We start from the raw sequence: 21,889 nt of genomic DNA, 5'->3' as shown, positions 1-21,889 counted from the left end.
AACCAAACCGAACCAAATCAAATCAACTCAAATCAAATCACTGTAAAGCTAGTTTTTGGCTTTGGACCCCATCTCTAAGGAGTCTCATCTCAGTCTTCCCTCTTCTTCATCTTGGACTGGAAAGAGGCCCTGGAATCTAGACCTTGTGTGTAATCCCGAGGCTAGTGACCAACCAGGTCAGTATCCTGGAGGTCATTATCGTTCTCTTTTCTGAAATATCCTGACCACGAGGGTCACTGACCCTCATGAGGACATGGAATTTGTGTTTTGCTCACTGTGGGATCTCAGGACACAAAGTTCAAAAGCCTGACAAGGGCTCGTTCGCCTTGTTTGGCTTTTCTTGTTTGTTTAGGTTTTTTTTACTCTCTCCATTTCCTCCTAGCCTGGTGAAGCACGGTGGGTTCACAGCCTGGTTGTTCTTGTAGGGGACTTTGGGGCTTTACAGGTCTCTCTCTGATCCAGAAAACCACAGAGGCCAAAACTCAGAAGGTTCTGGGCGGACACATGCCACGCCCATAAACACGCCCATCTCCCCGCCCCCCGCCCGGCGCCATCCGCAGCCGACCTGGCTGTGAGGCCGGGGCGCCCCCCAGTGACCGTAGGGGAGCTTTGCTCCGGGAGGCGGCGGAAGTGGCTTTGGGTTCTGGTCGCACGGATATGGTGGAGGAGGTGCGGCAGGAGCTCTCGGCGCTGGCCGCGATCTTCTGCGGGCCCAACGAGTGGGAGATGTTGAGCTGTTCAGGTGAATACCCTGCCTCTCACCCTGCGGCCACTGCGGGGAGTCGGGGACCCGGTGTCTTGTGGCCCTGGACAGGAGTAGGAGGGGACTGGGGGGTGGGGTTGGCCTGCGCTTGCAGTGCCCTCCCCTGAGCTCGCCCTCTCCGCCCCCCTACCCCGTGCTCTCCCGCAACTAGACGGTGCGCAGTGCCCTCCTCGTGAAACCCAGCTCCTCCAAATAGTCGGCATCCACCATAAGCATTTGTGTATCACGTCCCTGACAACAGGACGCTGTAGTTGGTTGTCAGCCACGTGGAAGGCAGTCAGGAAATGCTTGTTAAGGTTTGAACTCTCCAGAGTTAATTGCCTTTGACTTTATTATTAATTTTTTTTGTTGTTTTACTTAAAAATATTTTTATTTTTACGTTTTCCAGGCTGCTGAAAAATGGCAGCCGATTCCAGACTTCTGCTGGACGCAGCATGGAGACCTTCTCTTCTAACCCAGGCAGGGCACCGACCCTCTGAGAGTTTATAGTCTGTAAAGCTATTACTATTGTTGTTATTATTAATTGTTTTAAAAAGCTAAAATTTCATTCTTGTCTTGGCTTCCGTTAAGGAACCCAGACGCTCCACTCACACACTTTTAAATTTTTTTTTGGCGTATGTATGAGTGTTTTGCATGCCTGTATAGACCTGTATGCTGAGTGTGCCTGGGAGGCCTGAATAGGACGTTCAGGGGCTAGGAGTTACCGAGGGTTTGAGAGCCTTGCCTTAAAGGTGCTGAGAACTGAACCCAGGGAATAGTCAGTGCTCTTAACCACTGAGTGCCCCCAATTTCCCCCTTTTGGGAAAATGTGCTGATGCAAATTATTCTCACCCTCGCTGAGCTGTCAAATATGTCATGTACATTTTGAGGTCAGTGAGAGCCATCCCTCTACTGTTACAATGTAACTACGATTGTAATGGCTTTTCTGACCATAAATTGGCTTAGCTCTAGGAAGACAGTGTGAGATGTGCTAGACCTAAGGAAGCTATATCTATGATTAGGAGGGCTTTGGGTTTCCATAAGATAAGTCAGTGACCCCTTTCTCCTATGCCTTCTTGCATGCACACATCTACAGATCTTTGTGGTGATTTGACGTTTCAGGCCATGTGAACTTTCTAGAAAAATGGAGTTGCTCTCTTCTTAAGTGCCTAGACCTGTCTTGTATATTTTTGAAACTTCCTTAAGACCCCTATGAAAGGATTTATTGTAGGGATTTGCCACCCTCTTGTGATTGGGTAGCATCCTGATCGGTTAGCATCTCCTGTCTCCACAATTCTCTCTATTGGTAATTGCTTCTGCCGGAGGCAGCTATTTAAAGGGATCACTCGTGTCTCCGAGTTCTTGTATCGTGACTTACTTGCCAATATCTGGGAGAAACGAACCTGTGATGTCCTATGACATTTTAAAAAAATGGTGGTGGTTTGCATTATGACCAATCAGATACTGTTGATAGGTCAGAGAAACCCCCCAAAAAGAAGTGCTGAGAGAGAGGGGGAGGGGGTTGTCTTAATACTCTGAACACTGCGGCTCTTTATCTGCTCTTAAATTGAGCATGACTTCAAGTCATGCCTCCTAATTAATTTAATTCAGTGTTCTGGCATCAATAAGTAATTGAATTATAAAGGAATTCAGTGTAACAGCTTCGGACATTTTGTTTTCTAGAAGGTTCACTGAAGAGTAGAACAGTTCAGCGATTGAAGCAGGAATGATTGACACACTCGGGAGCTGTGAGTGAGGCAAACACCAAGTGTAGCAGGCTTCGTGGCTTCTACCCTCGCTGCCAGCGGCAGTTCGGGTTTCAGGGTGTCACTCTGTACCCATCATTTCTTCCCTGGCCTCCACCAGATAAGTCTCTCCTGTCTTAAGTGAGATTAGAAGAATATTGCAGAGGGCCTACATTTCTCTGTAAGACAGGAAGACCTGGGTTGACCCCAACGGCCAGCTCTTGAGGCCCTGAGCCGAAAAGTCTTGAATAGATGGGTTCAGTTTAGTGGGGAGTAATTTCTTTTAAGAGTTTTGAGGGAGTTTGCATCCTGGCCACTCATGTTAGAGTAAGTTCAAAGGAAGAGGCGCTGTGTGTAACAGTCTCTTAGGGCTGGAAATAATGTAAACACCATATTCCCAGCTTGGGAAAGCAGTGGAGTAGCCAAATCAGGGATATTCTGTTCTTCTCCATCCCACGAGTCAGTCCAGGTGCCAGGGTTGGTGTGGTCACCTTGATCTTCACGTGGGTTTTAAGGAGAGGCTTGCTTAGCTTAGTTTGCATTGAGGATCACTGATGGTCACATAGATTACATCACCACCAAGCTCCACAGGGTTGGGTTTGGCACTGGGTCCCACTCCTCTGTAGGAAAGGGGCTGGTGCAGGAAACGTTCTTACAGTAAGACAATCCATGATGCTGAGAAAAAAAAAAAACAAAACAGTGGCAATAGTGTGGGTGGGATCCGGCTTATATTCAGAACAATCGAGTTGGTGGTGGGAGGTCCGCATTCCCCTTCAAGCATACACGTGTGTGGTCCCTTCTGAAGGTGTTATCATCCATTTTCCGGGTAGAGACACGGAGAGTATATGGCTGTGCCCAGTGCCTGTTATAAATGGAGTCGCAGTTTAGAAGCTATCTCACAGGATTAAAAGTTGAAAAAGAGAGGACTCGCATAACAGCTTAACTGCATCACACAATAGGCTGGCGATAGCTTCCCAGTGGGTTTTGTGTTTTATTAACACTGTTGTTCAGATTGGACTCTGTCCCCCTGCAAAACTGTTACAGTGACATATTGACGTTGTTTGCCGATGGTCTTGGCTGAACTCATCTCTCTAAAGTCCACATAGTCTTAGACTTTATTTTGAAAGAGTGCCACCTTTACCTTCCAGTCTTTCTAGTTGTTTTGTTTCCTTCTCTAAGAACGATGAAAGCATGTGAAAATCCAGAGACACCGTGTGTAACAATCTCTTAGGGTTACAGACAATGTAAACACCGTATTTCTTGCATAAAGCAAGTGTGTATGAGAGGAGAGTGTGTGTGTGTGTGTGTGTGGGGCTTCTGAGTGCTTTTCTGTGCAAAGGTTTTGAGGATATGTGAAAACTGGGCAAAATAAAGCAAGTAGAGAGACTGTGAGTTAGGTATGTTATGCAAATGGTTTCTTGGTGCACACTCAACAAATCCTAACGACCTCTTTCTCATAGATTTTGTTCACTTAACCACCATCATTGTGATGGGAGTGTGTATCTACCGTGTGCTGTAGGGATGAGGTAGGGAGAAAACTTTAAAACAGACCAGAGTGGAATCCGGGGTCTAATTCAGTTTCTTTGTTTGAATTTCTGTCGTCTGCCGTGTTGGAATATGGTTTCTTTCAGGAAAGGTTAAGGTTTGATTGTTTTAAGACAGAACCTACCCATGTAGCCCACTCTAGCCAGGAACACTAGATCCTCCTGCCTCAGCTTCCTAAGCTCTGTGTGTGCCCGGGCTAAAAAGAGTAAGGTTTGAGTCTCTCTCAGTTTGAGTTGTAGCTGTAACGTCAATATTGTTCCAAGGCAGTGACTCGTGCAAATAGTGAATGTGGGTCTGAGGTTGGGCTAGAAGACAAACCCTGCGTCTCTGGGAGAGGTAAGAGCGCCTAGTCTTGGAGCCAAATAAGACTCGGGTCTTTTGGGAGTTTTGCTTTGGTAGAGCAGGCATGAGCTCTTTAGGACGGAGGTGGATCAGGAATGGTGCTTGTGAGTTAATAGTTGTCCTGGCGCGGGGGACCAGGCAAAAAGTAACATCATAGGTACATTTAACAAGGATTTCTGGTAACCATTCTCTTGCTAAGCTGTTAATAACTTTAAATAAGCTCAAAGCAGATGATAACTTTCGAGCAGAACAATTTTCTTTTTCTTTCTTTTCTTTCTTTCTTTTTTTTTTTTTTGTTGTTAGGAAAAAATAAAAGAAAACAAACAGACTTTGAGTGATCGAGGCCCACAAAGATTCTGGAGCAAAGGGAGCCAGTTATTGCTGTACCGCAAGGGAGAGCAAATCTGAAAGGGTGAGATAGACACATCTGAAGGGTTCCTGGGGAGAAAAGGAGTTCTTAAAGAGATTCTCTGATTTTATTCTTTTTTCTTTTTGGTCTCTCACCACATTTGACATCACAACAGGGTCTGTTCAGGTCTTCTTGTTGTCTTGTGCAGATAGCACCATTTTGTGCAGCCTTAGTTTGCAGCTCTGGTGTGCGGTTTGGAACACACTGGCCAGGGAGATCAACTAGGAAGACCGTGACTCTCCAGTGTTAGGAATCAAAGCAGGTTTTCTCCTGGATATGTAAGTAGTTGTCCTTCCCTAGTTTTCTAAAGTGATTACTAGGTACTAACTGGGACCAGAAAATAACAGAAAGACAATGGAGATGGGTATGGTGGCATACACCTTTAATTCCAGCATTTGGGACTCAGAGGCAGGTAGATCTAGGAGTTCGAGGCCAGCCTGGTCTATAGAGTGAGTTTCAGGAGAGCTAGAGCTACACAGAGAAACCATGTCTTGGGAAACTAGAAAGAAGAAGAAGAGGAGGAGGAGGAAGAAGAAGAAGGGGGAGGAAGAGAAAAGGAAAAAGAGGAGGAAGAGGAAGAGGGGGAGGAAGAAGACAAGAAGAAAGAAAAAGGAAACGAAGTGAAGATTTGCCTGGCTTCCTGCAGCTTTCCCTGGAGTGTTCTCCGGCTCATGCATTGCCCTGGGCTGGACCATGCTGGCTTTTTATGCAGCAGAGTACCGGGTTACCACAGTAGCTACCTGTGGCTACTGCATCCGGTCCTCACGTGTGGGTGGCTTAAAACAGCACATCTCCAATGTACTGAAGTCATGAAGGTCAGAAGTCCAAAGTCAGTTTTCACCCAGATGAAATCAGATTGTTGGGGGCTGGAGAGATGGCTCAGTGGTTAAGATCACTGACTGCTCTTCTGAAGGTCCTGAGTTCAGTTCCCAGCAGCCACATGGTGGCTCACAACCATCTGTAATGAGATCTGCTGCCCTCTTCTGGTGCGGCTGAAGACAGCAACAGTGTGCTTACATACATTAGCTTGATGGGATTGATGCTTTTGCTCCCTCCAAGCTCTGGGCAGTCCGTTTGCCTGCCTTTCTTGCTGTGCACCTGTGCCCCATCACTAAGACTCCTCTTTCTCCATCATCAGATTCCAAAGCAGAGCTTCACCAGGCAGTGGACGTTTTCTTCTTCTCTGATAAAATCCACATTTCCACCTGTTCCCCGTCCACCCCATCGGGACACTGAGGATGGTGTTGTTAGTAATTCCAGACACTCTCCCCATGTCAGCATCCTTATTCAGGTCTGCAAAGAACCTCCAACTTGCAGGCAAGTAACTCAGGCTCAGAGAAACAGGGTGCATACATTCATAGGTCTGTTACTTAGTTAGCATAGCACAGGTCTCAAGGACTGCTATAGTTATGTCATCCATAGTTATAAGCTAATAGCATAAACTCAAGGCCTGTATCGCTATAAACCATGTTTCTTTCTAAACCCTTCTCCATTTGGGGAGGGCGATATTACTCTTTAAAAACAAAATTGAGATGCTTCAGAGGTAGAGAAAAAGTTTGGGTTAAATATAATTGCGGGGAGCCTGGGTCCTCTCTGGAAGATTGAGCAGGTCATCACAGAAGTGGGTGAGGGTATGGGTGAGGGTGTGGGTGTGGGTGTTATGGAGGTTGGGGGGGGGCTTGGTTTTGCAAGTGTAAAGGTTGCTTAATATTAATAATATTTACTCTCTTTTATTCTTAGTTGTACTGGGGCCAGAAGCCCCAGAGGAATTGTCACCTTTTGCCTAACAGTGGGGGATTAGGTAAAGGATTTATTGCTGGCACTATGGCCAAGCAGCCAGAAGCCCTTCACTTGCCTTGCTAGTTAACTCTTGGTAAACCAGAGAGGAAGGAAAGGAAAAGAATTAAGACCCTTTACACAGGCAAGTTTGCACTGACACATATATGTTCATGCATCCACACTTGGGCTGGGCCGAGTCTGTCTCCATTAACTCCACAAGTATTCATGCATGCTTGCATTCATACACATGTACCTATATAAACAAACGGACACATAAATTTGGATGGGTGGATGGATGGGGCAGAGCTCTCCAAGCCACCACACCACATCACATTACAGCACACCACACCACGCTGTCTTTATTTCTTTTCTCTGGCCTTTTTGTAGACAAAAGTTCTTAGAAAATTACCTTATAGATAAAATGGTACACAAAATGGGAGTTACAAAAGGCTGTTGATATTAAGTCCAAAGCTCATTATAAGTTCAAAGCAGCAGTTTCCCATGGCCTATCGTAGTGCACACCTGTGGCTTCATCCTTGGCCCTTAATGCTTTTTCTTGGACACAAATTTGTCCCTGCCTAGTTCTCTTTTTAGTGTAATCATGAAAGTTCATTGTGTTTCTGATGATGCAGTCTTTACTTACTAGTATGAGGAGTGGGCACATTCTAGTCTTGGTTTTACTTTATTACATCTCTCTAGCAAAGCCACTAAAACCATCTCTTAAAACTTTTCTTCTGGGCTGGGGAGGTGGCTCAGAGGTTAAGAACACTGACTCCTCTTCCAAAGGTCCTGAGTTCATTTCCCAGCAATCACCTGGTGGTTCACAACCATCTGTAATGGAATCTGATGCCCTCTTCTGGTGTGTCTTAAGACAGCAATAATGTATTTATGTACATAAAATAAATAAATCGGAAACAAAACAAAACAAAACAAAAACCCCTTTTCTTATTAAGATTATTTGAATCAAATCAGGAATTCTATGAAATTATTAATTCATCTAAACAGCATTAATTTATGAAAGTTCATCTTTATGTTGATCTGCAGGAAATCTGCTCAGTACACTAATGCCCAGGGTTTATTATGTTAATTTAAAATGACAGGAGCTGCAAGACTGAGATGGAGTTTTAGGAAAAAGTCAGTGATTTGCTACAAGGATTTATAAGACTCAGAGAATCTGTTAAACTCATAATTGCATTTCGTTATATATTAGCAGGGGAGAGCAAGTCAGTCAAGAGGAAGGTAGAGGGGAACCCATGCGCAAGCTACCGGACATGGGCCTCTGGTGGACTTGGACAAGCATGGCAGATCATCGCAGCGGCAGTGTGTGACTGTGAGAAGTGTTGCCAGCCAGGAAAGTGCACATTTTCACACACTGTAGCAGTTAGGAGGGAATTAGCTTCATTAGAGACTGAAGCTTTGGAGAGCAGTGATATTAGGTGTTTCGGGACAATTTAAAATGTTTGCTTTTATCAGGCTTCACCTAGGAATACACCCCTGCATGGCTGACGTCAACCTCAGAGCAAGAAGATTCACTGCAGTACCAGGGTGAAGTGTAAATCATTCGGTTTGTCTGGGACCATGGGTTCCAAACCCTCACACATACAAAACACACTTCTATCAGGACTCAGGCTCATCTACGCAACCCAGGCCTGTTAAGTTCTCCCCATTCTTCATAGCAGCATTGTTGAGGTCGTGGGTCATGCTTGAGAATGGTGCTTCAGGGAGAAATGGCATTAGAAGTTACAGTTTAAGCAGTTATGAGGAGAAGTTGCAGTTTAAGCAGTTATGGGGAGGCCGGTTAATGGGAAAATGGGAATAGGTGACTAGAGTTATATTTTGTGGAGGTTGACAAGCAGTAGAGAGAGAGAGAGGTCTGAAGCTTGTTGAGGAATTAGCATTGGGTTCTTGTGGTGGTTTATAAACAAACATTTTCTAAACAAGAGAAGGCAGGGAGGGTGGGAGAATGCACAGGAAGTTATAATGGTTAGAATAACCACCTAGGGGTGGTAGGGTTTGCTGTAGGAGGAAGATACTTCTTTCTCAGTGAGAAGAATGAGAAGGAGAGAGCAAAACGAAAATGTGATCCAGTAATTGCAACTTCCGGGTCAGGGGCAGCTTTTCTGGCTTCAGCAAGAAGGCAGCAGCACCCCCAAGTGGTGATGGGCAGTACTGCTCCCTGCACACCCAGCGTGGTGTGTGTGTTGCATATATCTCAGGGTGCACTGTGAGCAAAGACCGCACGAGAAAACGGGAGGGAACAAGGGTTGATTCTGTCTCATAGAAAGAATAGAGTTGATCATGGTGGGGCAGAGTGGCCCTGAGAGTGGCTCTCAGCTGTGGCAGCAGGAGAATGAGGCTGCTTTTTCTCATATCTGAGTGGATTAGTGCTGGTAGCCGGCTAAGGCATCCAGGTAGACTGAGGCAGGCAGTGTGGGTGGCATTAGCTCTTACAGGGGGCAAAAGTTGCTTACTATGTATAAAGTTTCTCTTCCTTTAACTCTTTGCTGTTCGAAGGCCAACAGCCCCTGCCTTCTGGTGATTAACTTCTGCTGTAAGCAGGAAGGGATTAAGGAAAAAAAAAAAAAAACCAAAAAACTTACTTTCTCTTTGGCCCCTTGCTGGCCTGGAGAGAACTCTTTGTGAGCCAGAGAGAAAAGAAGAGGAATAATGAGAGAATTCAAGTATACACATAGACACACACAGACACACACACTTTGGTCAGGCCTGACCACCTGCTTCAACAATTCCACAAGTGTTCATGTATACTTGCATACATACACGTATACCTACACATGTATGTATGTATGTATGTATGTACCTATAGACAGTCACACATATACATTTGGTGGATGGAGCAGAGCTCAAAATGCCAAATTTTATTTCTTCTCTTTGGCAATTTATACCTTCTTAGACAAAAGTTCTTTATAAAATTACCCCGCCAGGTGTGGTGGTGCATGCCTTTAGTCCCAGCACTTGGGAGGCAGATGCAGGCAGATTTCTGAGTTTGAGGCCAGCCTGGTCTACATAGTGAGTTCAGAACAGCCAGGGCCACACAGAGGAACCCTGTCTTGAAAAACCAAAAAAAAAAAAAAAAAAAAAAAAAAAAAAAAAACCAAAAAACAAAAACCAAAAAAACCCCCAACAACAAAAAACCCTCCAAAAACCCCAAAACCAAAACAACAAACAAACAAACAAAAAACAAATAAAATTAGCTCATAGATAAAATGTTGCACAAAGGAGAGTTACAGAAGGACGCTGATAGTATGTTCAAAGCGGTGCTTCCTTTGATAAACTCATTATAAGCTCAAAGCAACAGTTTCACATGGGCACATTGTTATCATATGTCCACCTGTGCTTTATCCTTGGACCTGAACTAGAATGAGTGTTTTTCCTTGATCACAAATTTGTTCCAAGCCTGTTATCTTATCCTAGACCTTGCCATGGGAAGGTTTACAGAGCTCTATTTCCAGCTTTATTCTAAGGGGGCTTGAGATTACTTGTGTCAATTTAAGAGTTCTATAAAATCATTATCAGAAATTGTGAAATAATCAATTTGTCTATATAGCATTTACTATATGAGAGTACATCTTCATGTTGATCTGCAGGAAGTTTGCATGATAGGGTGGGCTGATGCCCAGGAAACATTAGACTGTGTAATAGTGACAGGAAAGGCATAGCAGCAAGAAGCAATCCTGGGATGAAGTCTCTAAGGACCCTGCATCTCAGAGCTCACCCATCTCCAGAAATCTCATTTGCATGCTTTAGCCTTTCTAGGTGGCTTCTGACAGATTAAGGCAGAAATTACACAGGAAGTATGGCCAGACAATAAACTTGAAGGTCCACTCCACAGAGACCCACTTCTTCAGACAGGGCCCCATATTTCTAAAGTTCCACAACCTTCCAAAACAGCGCCACCCACTGGAGACCAAGTGTGCAAACAGATGAGCTTGTGGTATGCTATTTACCTCCAAACTGTAATGCATGAGGTAGTGTGCTGGTGAGTGTACACACATTGTCACTGTACACCAAGGGTTTTCGTCACCATGAGGTCCCCTGGGCTTAAGAACCCCACAGTCTTCAGGAGATCAGTTTACCTTGATTTAAACTTTACAGGGATCAAAATATCATGATAAACACTACATAAATGTGTTTAAATGTAATGTTTCTGTGTATCTCGTAAATATATTTAATAAAAAGATAGACCTTTCAGTCTTATGAAAGTTGCTGAAAATTTTCTCAGCTTTTGATCTTGAAAGAATATGTTATGTGTATTGTGCTGGTCAGGAAACATCTGCTTTCTGACCCAGAGAAAAGCTCCACAGACTCTGAGGAACTCAGGCCATGGGGAACTCCTTCCACCCTCTCCCCCCTGCCACACACACACACACACACAGAGACACACACACACACACAGAGACACACACACAGAGACACACAGAGACACACAGAGACACACAGAGACACACACAGACACACACACACACACACACACACACACACAAAACTGGATGTGGTAGGTGCATGCCATTAATTTCAGCATTTGGGAAGCAGCTTGGTCTGTATAGTAAGCCCCAGGCCAGCCAGGACTATGTAGAGTCTCTCTTTCTCTCTCCCCCCTCTCTCCCCTTCTCTCTCTCTCTCTCTCTCTCTCTCTCTCTCTCTCTCTCTCTCTCTCTCTCTTACACACACACACACACACACAAACACAAACACACAAACCCCCTAAAAAACCCTTTATGTTCACACATCTCTAATAGAAGACTTTGCAGGCGTAGACTCAGGAAGCTCTGTGTCCACCCTGGACTGAACCACGGTGGCAGATCTGTGTCTTACTTATTCCTTTTTCTGAACAGCACAGTGCACAGGGTTGACATGTACCCAGTGTATGCTTGTAGAATGATGAATGATTGAAGATTAAAGATTCTACCCCCTCAATGAGAGGGAATGCAGGCTTGCTGCATGACTGCCGACAAGTTTAATCTGCCTGGTGATCCTGTGTTGTTTACAGGTCCATAAAAGTCCTACATAGCAAATATATATTAATCGAACTGATAATGACAGGAGCTTACTCTGACAGTAAAATATACCATTGAAAAGAGGAACTCAGTGAAAGAAAGGAGAGACGTGCAGCTAGTGAGATGTTTCCGTTTGTGGAGGTGCTTGCATATGGGTCTGACAGTCCCATAATCCTCCAAGATAATGAAGCAGAACTGTTTTGTTAAGTTGTTCTCTGAGCCTCCCCATGGCCACACACACCAATAATAATGACAGTATGTTAGTAGAAGAAGGAAGGAGGAACAAAGACACTTGAAGCATGTGATAACTTTTAGAAGCATGTATGCTGTAATATTTAGAGAAGTTTTTTTAAAAATACTATATACATTACATATGTAAAAGAAAATATTATATGGTCTTTGCAATAGCTACTGCCTCTGATTCCGGATGGGGTCTGAAAATAGTAGTTCCTGGCAGCTGGTATTGACATCCATTAAAGAAAAACTCTAACAGATGTGCTAGGTCCTGTATGAATCTGTGTAACAACAGCTTTTAGATACCATTGGGATCAGATGGCTAAGAAGTGATTTCAGTGTTCTGTTAGGCTCTTTAAAATGGAGGCTGTGTTTGGGTGTCCATTGTTGAGGCAGCCATCCAGGTGTAGGATCTGGCTGCTTCTGTGCTGAGAAATAGAACAGGGGCAGAGAAAGAAGGCAGAGAGGCAGACTGGCCACATAGCCCTGTGTCTGGACCTGGCTCCCGTCTCCTTTCTCTGATCAGGGTGCTTCTGCTCCCTGCAGAATGAATTAGCCTGACATTTTATCAACTTTTTGGAAAGTGGGGTGAAGTGATGTGGAACACATCAGAGTGGGGAAGCCAAGCACATCTGAAAGAGAGCAGATTTCCTCTCGTCTCCTAGGCGTGCTCTGCCCCTTGTGGAGTCAGTGGAGGCTGAACGGATGTCCGCCCAGTTTCAGTTCATCCTGCTGCCTTCATGTTACACTGACGTGAGTGGATCGGAATCAGAAGAGTAGGTACCCCCCCAACCCCCCACGTTCAGTGTCACAGATGGTCACCGGTGTCACATGGCCCTGCCACCACCCAGGTTCCGTGTGACTCACCACAAATAACTTGGAGTGGACTCCTTACACCTTCCCTATACATGCTGCTGCTCCATTGAACACCTATAAGGGCTGATTTGTGATTTTCGTAATTACCAGTAAATTATGGATGGAAATTGTATAAATCAAACTGCCTTTTTTTGATAATTTCATAAAAAATGGGTGATAAAGAGAGTGAATTGCAAGTACATTTGCGTGGCACTGTTCATGTGTGTTTATGGCAGGGGGGATTAACCTGTAAATCATGGCTTTTTTGCCTTGTGTGTCTCTTCATAAAATAAACTCAGCGTTTTCCTATGAGCAATAAACTGAGGTTTGAAAGGGAAATTTTTTTAACTGATTAGTATTCCATTGAGATTGAATTATGTGGAGCTAATGATTATTTTTGGATGTCTTCCAGAGACAGATGGGGCTGTGTTTAGAATTCACACAACAGCTGAAGGACTTGTGGGTGAGGATGTGCCCTTAGAGTTGGCGTTCCATTTACCAGTTGGTTACCCTTTGTGTCTACCCGGCATCTCGGTTACCTCGGAACATCTGACCAGGGCCCAGTGTGTTACCGCGAAGGAGAAGTTACTTGGAGAAGCCAGGAAGCTCGTGTCAGAACCGATGGTTCACGAGCTGGTTCTTTGGATCCAGCAGAATCTCAGACTTGTCCTCAGCCAGCCGGAGACCGCCAGCAGCCATGAGAAGTGCACTTTGCCAGAAAGTGCGACGGGGGACGATGGACCGTGGATGACTCTTTTGCGTTTAGATCACATGAGAGCGAGGACTAAATATGTCAAAGCCGTGGAGAAGTGGGCTTCAGAGTTAAGGCTGACAGGAAGACTGATGTTCATGGGTAAATTAATACTGATTTTACTACAAGGAGACAGAAGCAACATCAAGGTGCTGGAAAACTTCATTTTGAATATGAATCTACTTGCTTTCTCTTAAATATGGTGCATTTTTAAGTGTGTTTTATAACAGTGAGCTAGTCGAAGCATGGTGTTTCTGATTTGCCTATCATCGTGTTAAATGGTACTTTGTTTTTTTTTTTTTTTCTCCTCTATTCTTTATATTTGTTTATCTTTTGTGTCTGGGTGTTTTGTCGGGATGTGTCTGTGCACCTCGTGTAAACGTTTAGAAAAGCCTCTGATGCTCACAGAGCCTGGAGGAGGGGGTTGGATCTCCTGGGAGCTTCGAGCTATGAGCTGGGTATCAAACACAGCCTCCGGAAGAGCAACCAAGTTCTAACCACTGAGCCATCTCTCTAGGCACCCAACCATCTTTCCCCAGTTGTTTTTTTAAAATATACATATCTATCTATCTATCTATCTTGTCCCTAACAACAGCTATAAACTTGCAAGGTTCAGGATTAGCATAAGATTATAATGTAAAAATTATGCCACTCAATGAAATGACAGTTTTTTTTTATTTCTTATTTTCTTAAAAATGTGTATGCGTGTTTTGCTTGCATGTATATATGTACAGTGCCCAAGGAAGCCAGAAGAGGGTGTTGGCTCCCTAGGAACTGGATAGCTGCCTTTGGGTATTGGGAACCAAGAAGTGCTCTTAACCGCCGAGTTATCTCTCTAGCACCAGCCCCAGTTTTGGAAAAGTCCAAGGACATGTATTTGTTTCCTATTAATGGTAAACTGCATCTGTATAAACAAGAACAAAAAACTTGTCCATATTAATTTTTTCCACAGCTCAGCACAGCAAGGAGTATGTTTGTGAGTAGTCTGCAAATTTCCTAACATGCAGGCGCTTAGAAGCGCATCCTGACACTTCAGTGTTGTACCTGTAGTGCCTGAGAGGAAGGCTTGTCCTTTACAGCCAGGAGCCAGCCTCAGAGGAAGCAGGGTCGCCAGGACTGTCAGCTTGTCACCTCCTCCAGACTTCTTCTTTCCACCTGACTTGTCCCAGCAGCTGCCTTCAAAGCCCTCATCTTCAGCTTCCCGAGCTCTCATCCTGAAGCCCCCTAGCCTGTTTTATGAGGAGCCAGACAAGGAAACCTGCTTATTATGCCTTACATTTTAACAGAGCTACAGATCACTTCATACGTTTTGCAGTGTCAGAGTGAGTCATGCCCCGTTACAGAGGATTTTACTTAAAACAGACTGATCGTGAACAACCTGTAATCTTAGTGTCGAAGGACAGCAGCCTAGAGTTTCCCCAAGCCCAGCCTTCATTGACATTTGCTTAACAAGGTCCACGCTGGGTTCTGGTATGGATAAAGTAAGAAACCGGATTTAATCTATAGCCTGCAGTGGGGCCTAACCAAGGGACGGCAGATTTTGAGGCAGTCTGTGTGCACTATAGCCCTTGACCCTTTAGAGTAACATGCTAGCCGACGAAAGTGGAGAACAGTTCCTTGTTCACATTTACCTAAGGCCCCGATTGTCTAATCAGCTCAGGCACATTAGAATAAATGCAGCAATTGCCGACAGACTCATGAGTTACTAACATGTATATGTTTTTATGATTATAGTTCCACTAGTTCAGAGAAGTGCATTTTTAAAATAACATTCTCTAAAATGTCATTTTACATATATTTGCCTGTTATTTTATCTTATTTATTTATTTATTTATTTATTTATTTATTTATAAGATTGTATACTAGGATCAGGACCGTGCAGGAACATTTACAGGTGGGCAGTAGGTGGTGTGCCGGAAGGCCCCTTTTGCAGGCGGCTTGGTGATAGCAGCGGTTGCTACTATTGAGCAGTGTGCTGTCCTCTGGAAGGCAGTCACTCTAGAGGTGCTTTGTGTGTCTGACTTCCCTCAGTTGTCCCAGATTCACCAGGGGGTGGATCCTGTTAGCAGTCTAGTTGTGCGGAGTCGGCTAACTAAGGTACCGAGTGTTTGAGGAGCCAACAACTTAAATAACTGGTTTAAATAGCTGGTCTAAACAACAGAGGGTTAAATAACTCACTCTAGCAGTGGCCCAGTCCAGATTTAAAGGTGAACGATTTGTTTTTGTTGCTCTGTACACCTGTGTGCACCAGAGCAGGGTTCTGCCACCTATGTAAAGGCACTGTGTAACTCCCCCTGCTACACTCTGAGAATGCTCTTGAAAACGCTGGCTGGGTCCCTGTAGAACAGGACTGTGCCTTTTAGAATTCGCTCTGCCCTTAATGTACCGATTATTCTTTAGGAGTACCTGATTCTTCAGAAAACCTCCAAAGTAGATGTGGACTCAAGTGGAAAGAAATGCAAAGAGAAAATGATTAGTGTACTGTCTGAAACAAAAGTACAAACGGAACACAAAAGGTATAATTTAGTACTATTGCAGATGCAAAAGCAACTGAATGGGTAATTATCCACTGACAAATCTCCGCATATTCATGAGCTTCTCTCGCATAATACAGGTTTCTGGCGTTTGAAGTCAAAGAGTATTCAACACTGGAGGAGTTACAAAAGGAATTCGGAGCTGCAGGACTTGGGGAGCTCTTCTCAGAGTGTGTACTGGGGCTGGTGAAATGAGGTGAATGACAGGATCCGTTGGTAAAACAGCCTGGTTTTGATTTCCTGCTGCCTTGGGGGATGGGCTCATTGAAGTAGTCATAAGAGAGCAATCTGAAATTTCTCTGAAGCAAAATCATTCTCATTTCAGGAAGAAAAGCGAGTCCTGTTTTATGGAATATTAAACATGAAAAGATCCCATATATTCTAACGTTTGCCAGAAAAGACTAGGTTCAATAGACGGATTGTCTGGAGGAGAGAGAAACCCACCACAGTAAAGGAACTGTTGTTTTTATAGAGACAATTTGTTTAGAACTCTGCAATTTTCAGGCTAATTTTCTCGTAATTAAATGATTTCTTAAAGTGATTTGTTTTCATGTTTACTTTCTCATGTTTATGTTTTTTGCCTTTAATCGTGCCTTCCTCCCCACTCTGCTTATTATGTTTTAAGTTGGATGTTGAGAAAAATCTAACACTCATTTCTTGGTGCGGTTGCATAAATCGTTGGATTAAATACAAAACCAAGAAGTTTTACAGAACACAGTTGCTTTCTGGAGAGCTGGAAGAATACACAGTGAGTTCAAATCGAAATTCATATGTGAAAAAAATAATTTCTGGTTTTACAAGGAAAATGTGTCCAACAAAGTGAACCCTTTTTATTTTTTTTGGTGGAAAAACAAACCAAACTGTAGCTCTACAATTTTCATTGTGAAATCTCTCAAATAATGGTAAAATGTACTAACTATGTCCAAGGGGAGATAAACTCGCAGCATAATTATTTATATTAAAATTTATGATGAAATGTAAAAGGACTCTTGTGTCTGAGAAGGATATTTATGTCCATAAAGCTCTCTGGGCATCTAAAATAGGAAGCTGGGATGTGAAAGAAAGGCCAGGAGAGTCCTCTCCCTGCACCTTTTGAAGACAGGCACACCCTAACAGTGTAGTTGGTGTTGGGGTGATCTGAGCATGACAAGCCCATGCATGCCTGAGTGTGCGTGCGTGTGTGCATGTGTGCCTGCGAGCGTGCACAGTTGCCCCTGTATGTAGAGGGCAAAAATTAATGTTGGATGTCTTCATCAGTTGCTCTATATTTTACTCTTTTTTTTTTTCCTTTTTTTTTTTTTTTTTTTTTTTCTGAGACAGGGTTTCTCTGTGTAGCTCTGGCTGTCCTGGAACTCACTCTGTAGACCAGCCTGGCCTCGAACTCATAGATCTACCTGCTTGTGCCTCCCAAGTGCTGAGATTAAATGTGTGTGTCACCACCCCCACCTGGCTGCTATTTTATTCTTTTTATTTTTTTTAAAAGGTTTATTTATTTACTATATGTATGTGAGTACACTGTCACTGTCTTTAGACACACCAGAAGAGGGCATCAGATCCCATTACAGATGGTTGTGAGCTACCATGTGGTTGCTGGGAATTGAACTCAGGACCTCTGGAAGAGCAGATGGTGCTCTTAACCACTGAGCCAGCTCTCTAGCCCAGTATTTTATTCTTCTTAATTAAGAAAATTATGTAATTTTTCTTTTTGTATATGGATATTTTGCCTATGTCTGTACCTGTGCTCCACATATGTGTACTGCCTAAGGAGGCCAAAAGAGGGAGTTGGAGCCTCTGCATCTGAAGTTACAGATAATTGTGAACAGCCAAGCCACGTAAGTGCTAGGAACAGAACCTGGGTCCTCTGGAAGAGCAGCCAGTGCTCTTAAGCTCTGAGCCATCTCTTCAGCTCTTCTTTCTTTTTAGGACAGCATCTCTCACTGAGCGTGGAGATCACTGGTAGCCTCAGCTGGTTGACCTCAAACCCTTGGGATCCTCCTGTGTCACATGCAGTCCTGGGCTTACAGATGTGTGCCATTGGGCTTGGCTTTTGCATGAGTGTTAGGGATTTGACTTCAGGCTGTTGTATTTACACAGCAGGCATACATCTACTTGGTCTCCTTCCTAGGACTGGGAGGAATGGTTCTTGGCAGTGCTGTTCCGTGACCATGGTGGTTCCGTGTGACAGTCTTACTTTCTCTTCCTACTGTTACATTTTGGTCAGCCAGCGATCATCTTACAGAGCTCTGTTAACCAGAGGTGAGTTTCAGTTTCTTAAGTCACCTGCCAGGGTGTTTATTTCTTTCTTGAAGAACTGACAAATACAGTTAGACTGTCCCAGGGACAGAATACATATGACAAATTGAAGATACCCTACGTGGTTATCAAACCAAGAACAGACTCTTAAGATTCAGGGCTGGCCATTCTTAGCCTTTTCCTTGGTTTACTGTGGTTTTAGTGAAAATTAAAATGGGGCAGAAACCAGAGCTGAGAATTGTGTGTGGCGAGCTGAACTGAGAAGGGATTATAATACAGTGACATTAAAGGTCATTGTCATCGGGACTATAGCCCCAGCTGCAGGAGGTCAGGGCTGAGCTTTATCACCTCCAACCTCTGGTCCTCTGCCTCTCTGAGGTGATTGTCCCCTGCTGATGTGCTGCCTGCCCCATGCTCTCTGGCACAGTGTCAAGTTGTGTCTTCGCAGTCCACTCTGTACCCCTGAAAAGGAACTTGGTTAACAGTGACTCTTCCCACTTCATTACTTTTCTGCCTATTAAAATTATTCAAACAACACTAATTATTACTTTCTTGTATGTTTACAAATACATTCAAATCCAGAGTGGATCACGAAAGTTTGACAGTGTTTGAGAAATTAAACTTGATCCTTGGATAAAAGAATGTTTCATTTGTGTGTGTGCGTGTGTGTGTGCACACGTGCTGCAGTGTACAAGTAGAGTCAGAGGACAATTTTCAGACGTCGGCTGTCTGCCTCCACTCCAAGGGTCATAGGAATGAAACTCAGGTGGTTCGGATTGATAGCAAGAGTCTTTACCTGGGGCATCATCTCCATGAATGTGCAGTTGCTGTAGGGACAGCGACTCTTAATTGTTTACATAGATATTTTTTCCCAATGTCTGCAGCTGTCCTTTCAGCTTGCTGTGCTTAAACTGACTTCTGATTCACTCATTCATTCATTCATTCATTCATCTACTCATCCATTCATTCTTTTCCTTCCCTCTTCCTTCCTTCCCTCCCCTTCCTCTTCCCCTCCCTCCCTCCCTCTTCTTCCTTCCTTTCTTCCTTCCTTCCTTCCTTCCTTCCTTTCTTTCTTTCTTTCTTTCTTTCTTTCTTTCTTTCTTTCTTTCTTTCTTTCTTTCTTTCTTTCTCTCTCTCTCTTTCTTTTTTCTTCCTCCCTCCCCTTCCTTCCTTCCTTCCTTCCTTCCTTCCTTCCTTCCTTCCTTCCTCCCTCCCTCCCTCCCTCCCTCCCTCCCTCCCTCCCTCCCTCCCCTCCTCTCCCCTCCCCTCCCTCCCTCTGTTTTCTCTCTCTCTCTCTCTCTTTCTCCCATTGCCCTGGAGCTTGTTGTGTAGACCAAGCTGTTCTCCAGTTTACAGTTTACCTGCTTCTGCCTTGTAAATTCTGGGATTAGAGGCTTGCAGCACCATGCCGGACACCTTATGTCTTAAAAGCAAACTGGCTTCTCATAGAAGAAAATGAGAAGCCATATCAAACATTTTCAAGGTGTCAAGTCAAGAAGATAGAAGTGTTGGGAGGGAAGGAGCTCATGGGAGTGAACGTGGACGCCTTAGCTAGTTTGGGAGAGTTAGCAGAAGGGTTGGCTTAAGTTTTGCAAGTCTGAAGAACTAAGAAGTAAAAATTTGGGCTTTGGAGGAAGCTAGGAGGCAGGGACCAGGGACTAGGCTCCTGGAGGGCTGTGCTGTAGAAGGAGGGTAAACTCAATGAACCAGTCAACCTAGGTGACAGCTAAGTGTTGAGGATTCTGATTGGATGTAGGAAATCTCAGACCTTGAACTTGGATTAAGGAGATCTGTGATTCTAAAGTTCTCAAATCCCCTGGAGCTTCTTTGGGAGAAAATATTCGTCTTATAATTTACAAACTTTATCTACGGATTATTTTAAAATTCCATGTCCAACAAATAATGAGGAGTAATTGGGTCTATCAAGAAACCAGAAATAGAAACAAGCTTACAGTTAGAACTGGAAAACAACACAAAACAAACAAACGATAACAACAACAAAACACCGAGAGTTTGTGGGATGGCATGGTGGTTAATATTTGTCTGCTTGACACAAACTTGGACATGCAAGGAAGAGAGAATCTCAAGGAATTTCCTCCATCTAATTGGCCTGCAGCTCTGTCTGTGGGAGCATTTAACCGGTTGGTAATTGAGAGGTGCTGTCCCTAGGCAGGTGAGTTAATGGTAGAGTTGCTTACTAACTCGCACTGTTAAATTCAAGAGCTTAGTTAGGAACCCTAGAGAACCAGTAGGCTCCTCATACCTTTGCTGGCCACCATGTGGAGCAGCAAGCTGACTTCCCTGTACCAATCTCCCTGGTCATCCCAGCTAATACAAGTACCTCTCTCTGTGGTTTAGTGATGAAGCCCAGTGTATCTAATTGTCAGTCTTAGCTTTCAGTTTAATTAAACCATCTGTACTGGCTAGTTTTGTGTCAACTTGACACAGCTGGGGTTATCACAGAGAAAGGAGCTTCAGCTGAGGAAATGCCTCCATGAGATCCAACTCTAAGGCATTTTCTCAATTAGTGATCAAGGGGGAAAGGCCCCTTGGGGGTGGGACCATCTCTGGGCTGGTAGTCTTGGGTTTTATAAGAGAGCAGGCTGAGCAAGCCAGGGGAGGCAAGCCAGTAAAGAACATCCCTCCATGGCCTCTGCATCAGCTCCTGCTTCCTGACCTGCTTGAGTTCCAGTCCTGACTTCCTTGGTGATGAACAGCAGTATGGAAGTGTAAGCCGAATAAACCCTTTCCTCCCCAACTTGCTTCTTGGTCATGATGTTTGTGCAGGAATAGAAACCCTGACTAAGACAAATTGGTACCAGCATAGTGGGGTATTCTTGTGATAGCCTGGCCATGTTTTGGGGAGGACTGTGGAAGGACTTTGGAACTTTGGGCCAGAAGATCCATTCAGTGTTAAGAGCTCTGTCAAATGTTGTGTAGGAGCTTGGAAGATAATGTTGAGAACAGCGCAGAAGATGGAGGTCTGGTTTGTGAAATTTCAGAGGGAAAATTAAAGACTCTTTTCAGGGCCATTGCTGTTTTGAATGTGAAGATTCTGTAGTTCTGGTTAGCTGGGGCTGAAGAATCAGCTGTGATTAACAAGATACCAGAACTACCAAAGCAAAAACTTGGTATTACTGGGACTATTGATGCTGGTTAGCTGGAGCTAAGAAATTAGCGGTGATTAAGAAGAGACCAGCATCATTGAGGTGACATCTTCTGGGAAGTGTTTTCTGAAAGCACAAAGAGGCTGTGTTCCAGAGATGGCCAAGGTTGTACTCCTGCTGCAGCAGGACTTGGTAATATATAAGGGTCACCCAGGTGGTACTGGTTTTGAAGGCATGAAGGGGTCACGCAAAGCAGCTGAGGCTCGGCACTGTGAGAGGCCATGGAAGGCCATTGGTGAAGGTGCAGCCTCAGTTGCAATTGAAGGCCCAGGACTGAAGGGGTCATGCAGTGTTTTGGAGATGCCAGTACCATGAGATGACCACCAAGAGCAGCAGCAGCAGTGGAATACAGGCATCTGGAGCCTAGAGGATGACGCATGTGCTACAAAGGGCCTGGCTGGAGAAGTGACCCAAGCCCTTGGAGGAGCCCAGAAGATCATGAGTTGGATCCCAGACATTGGACGGTTGGAGATTGACTTTTGCTTTTGATTGTGACTGTGCCCTGATATTTTCCCTCT

At 44.3% G+C, this 21,889-nt stretch overlaps 1 protein-coding gene across 5 annotated transcripts; it reads left to right on the top strand.

Annotated features, from left to right (window-relative positions):
* Positions 1-552: 552 nt before the first annotated feature.
* Rwdd3 (RWD domain containing 3) lies at positions 553-16,937 on the top strand. Of its 5 annotated transcripts, NM_025637.3 has the most exons (7): positions 639-742; positions 915-1,059; positions 1,152-1,222; positions 13,079-13,566; positions 15,818-15,933; positions 16,032-16,147; positions 16,277-16,934. In NM_025637.3, exons 1-6 carry the CDS (start codon positions 658-660, stop codon positions 16,144-16,146), a joined length of 1,020 nt encoding a protein of 339 aa, NP_079913.2. In that variant the 5' UTR covers positions 639-657; the 3' UTR covers position 16,147; positions 16,277-16,934. The 5 variants fall into 5 exon arrangements, 4 of the variants coding, with proteins under 4 accessions (XP_011238498.1, XP_011238497.1, NP_079913.2 ...); XR_867227.3 differs by lacking the exons at positions 915-1,059; positions 1,152-1,222 and having other exon boundaries at positions 554-742; positions 13,079-13,698; positions 16,277-16,937; XM_011240195.3 differs by lacking the exons at positions 915-1,059; positions 1,152-1,222 and having other exon boundaries at positions 554-742; positions 16,032-16,167.
* The last annotated feature ends 4,952 nt before the right edge of the window (positions 16,938-21,889 follow it).

This window comes from Mus musculus, chromosome 3 (assembly GCF_000001635.26).
Source record: "Mus musculus strain C57BL/6J chromosome 3, GRCm38.p6 C57BL/6J".
Classification (NCBI taxonomy): domain Eukaryota; kingdom Metazoa; phylum Chordata; class Mammalia; order Rodentia; family Muridae; genus Mus; species Mus musculus.
Note: the sequence above shows the minus strand (reverse complement) of the source record. Positions and strands in the feature narration are given on the sequence as shown.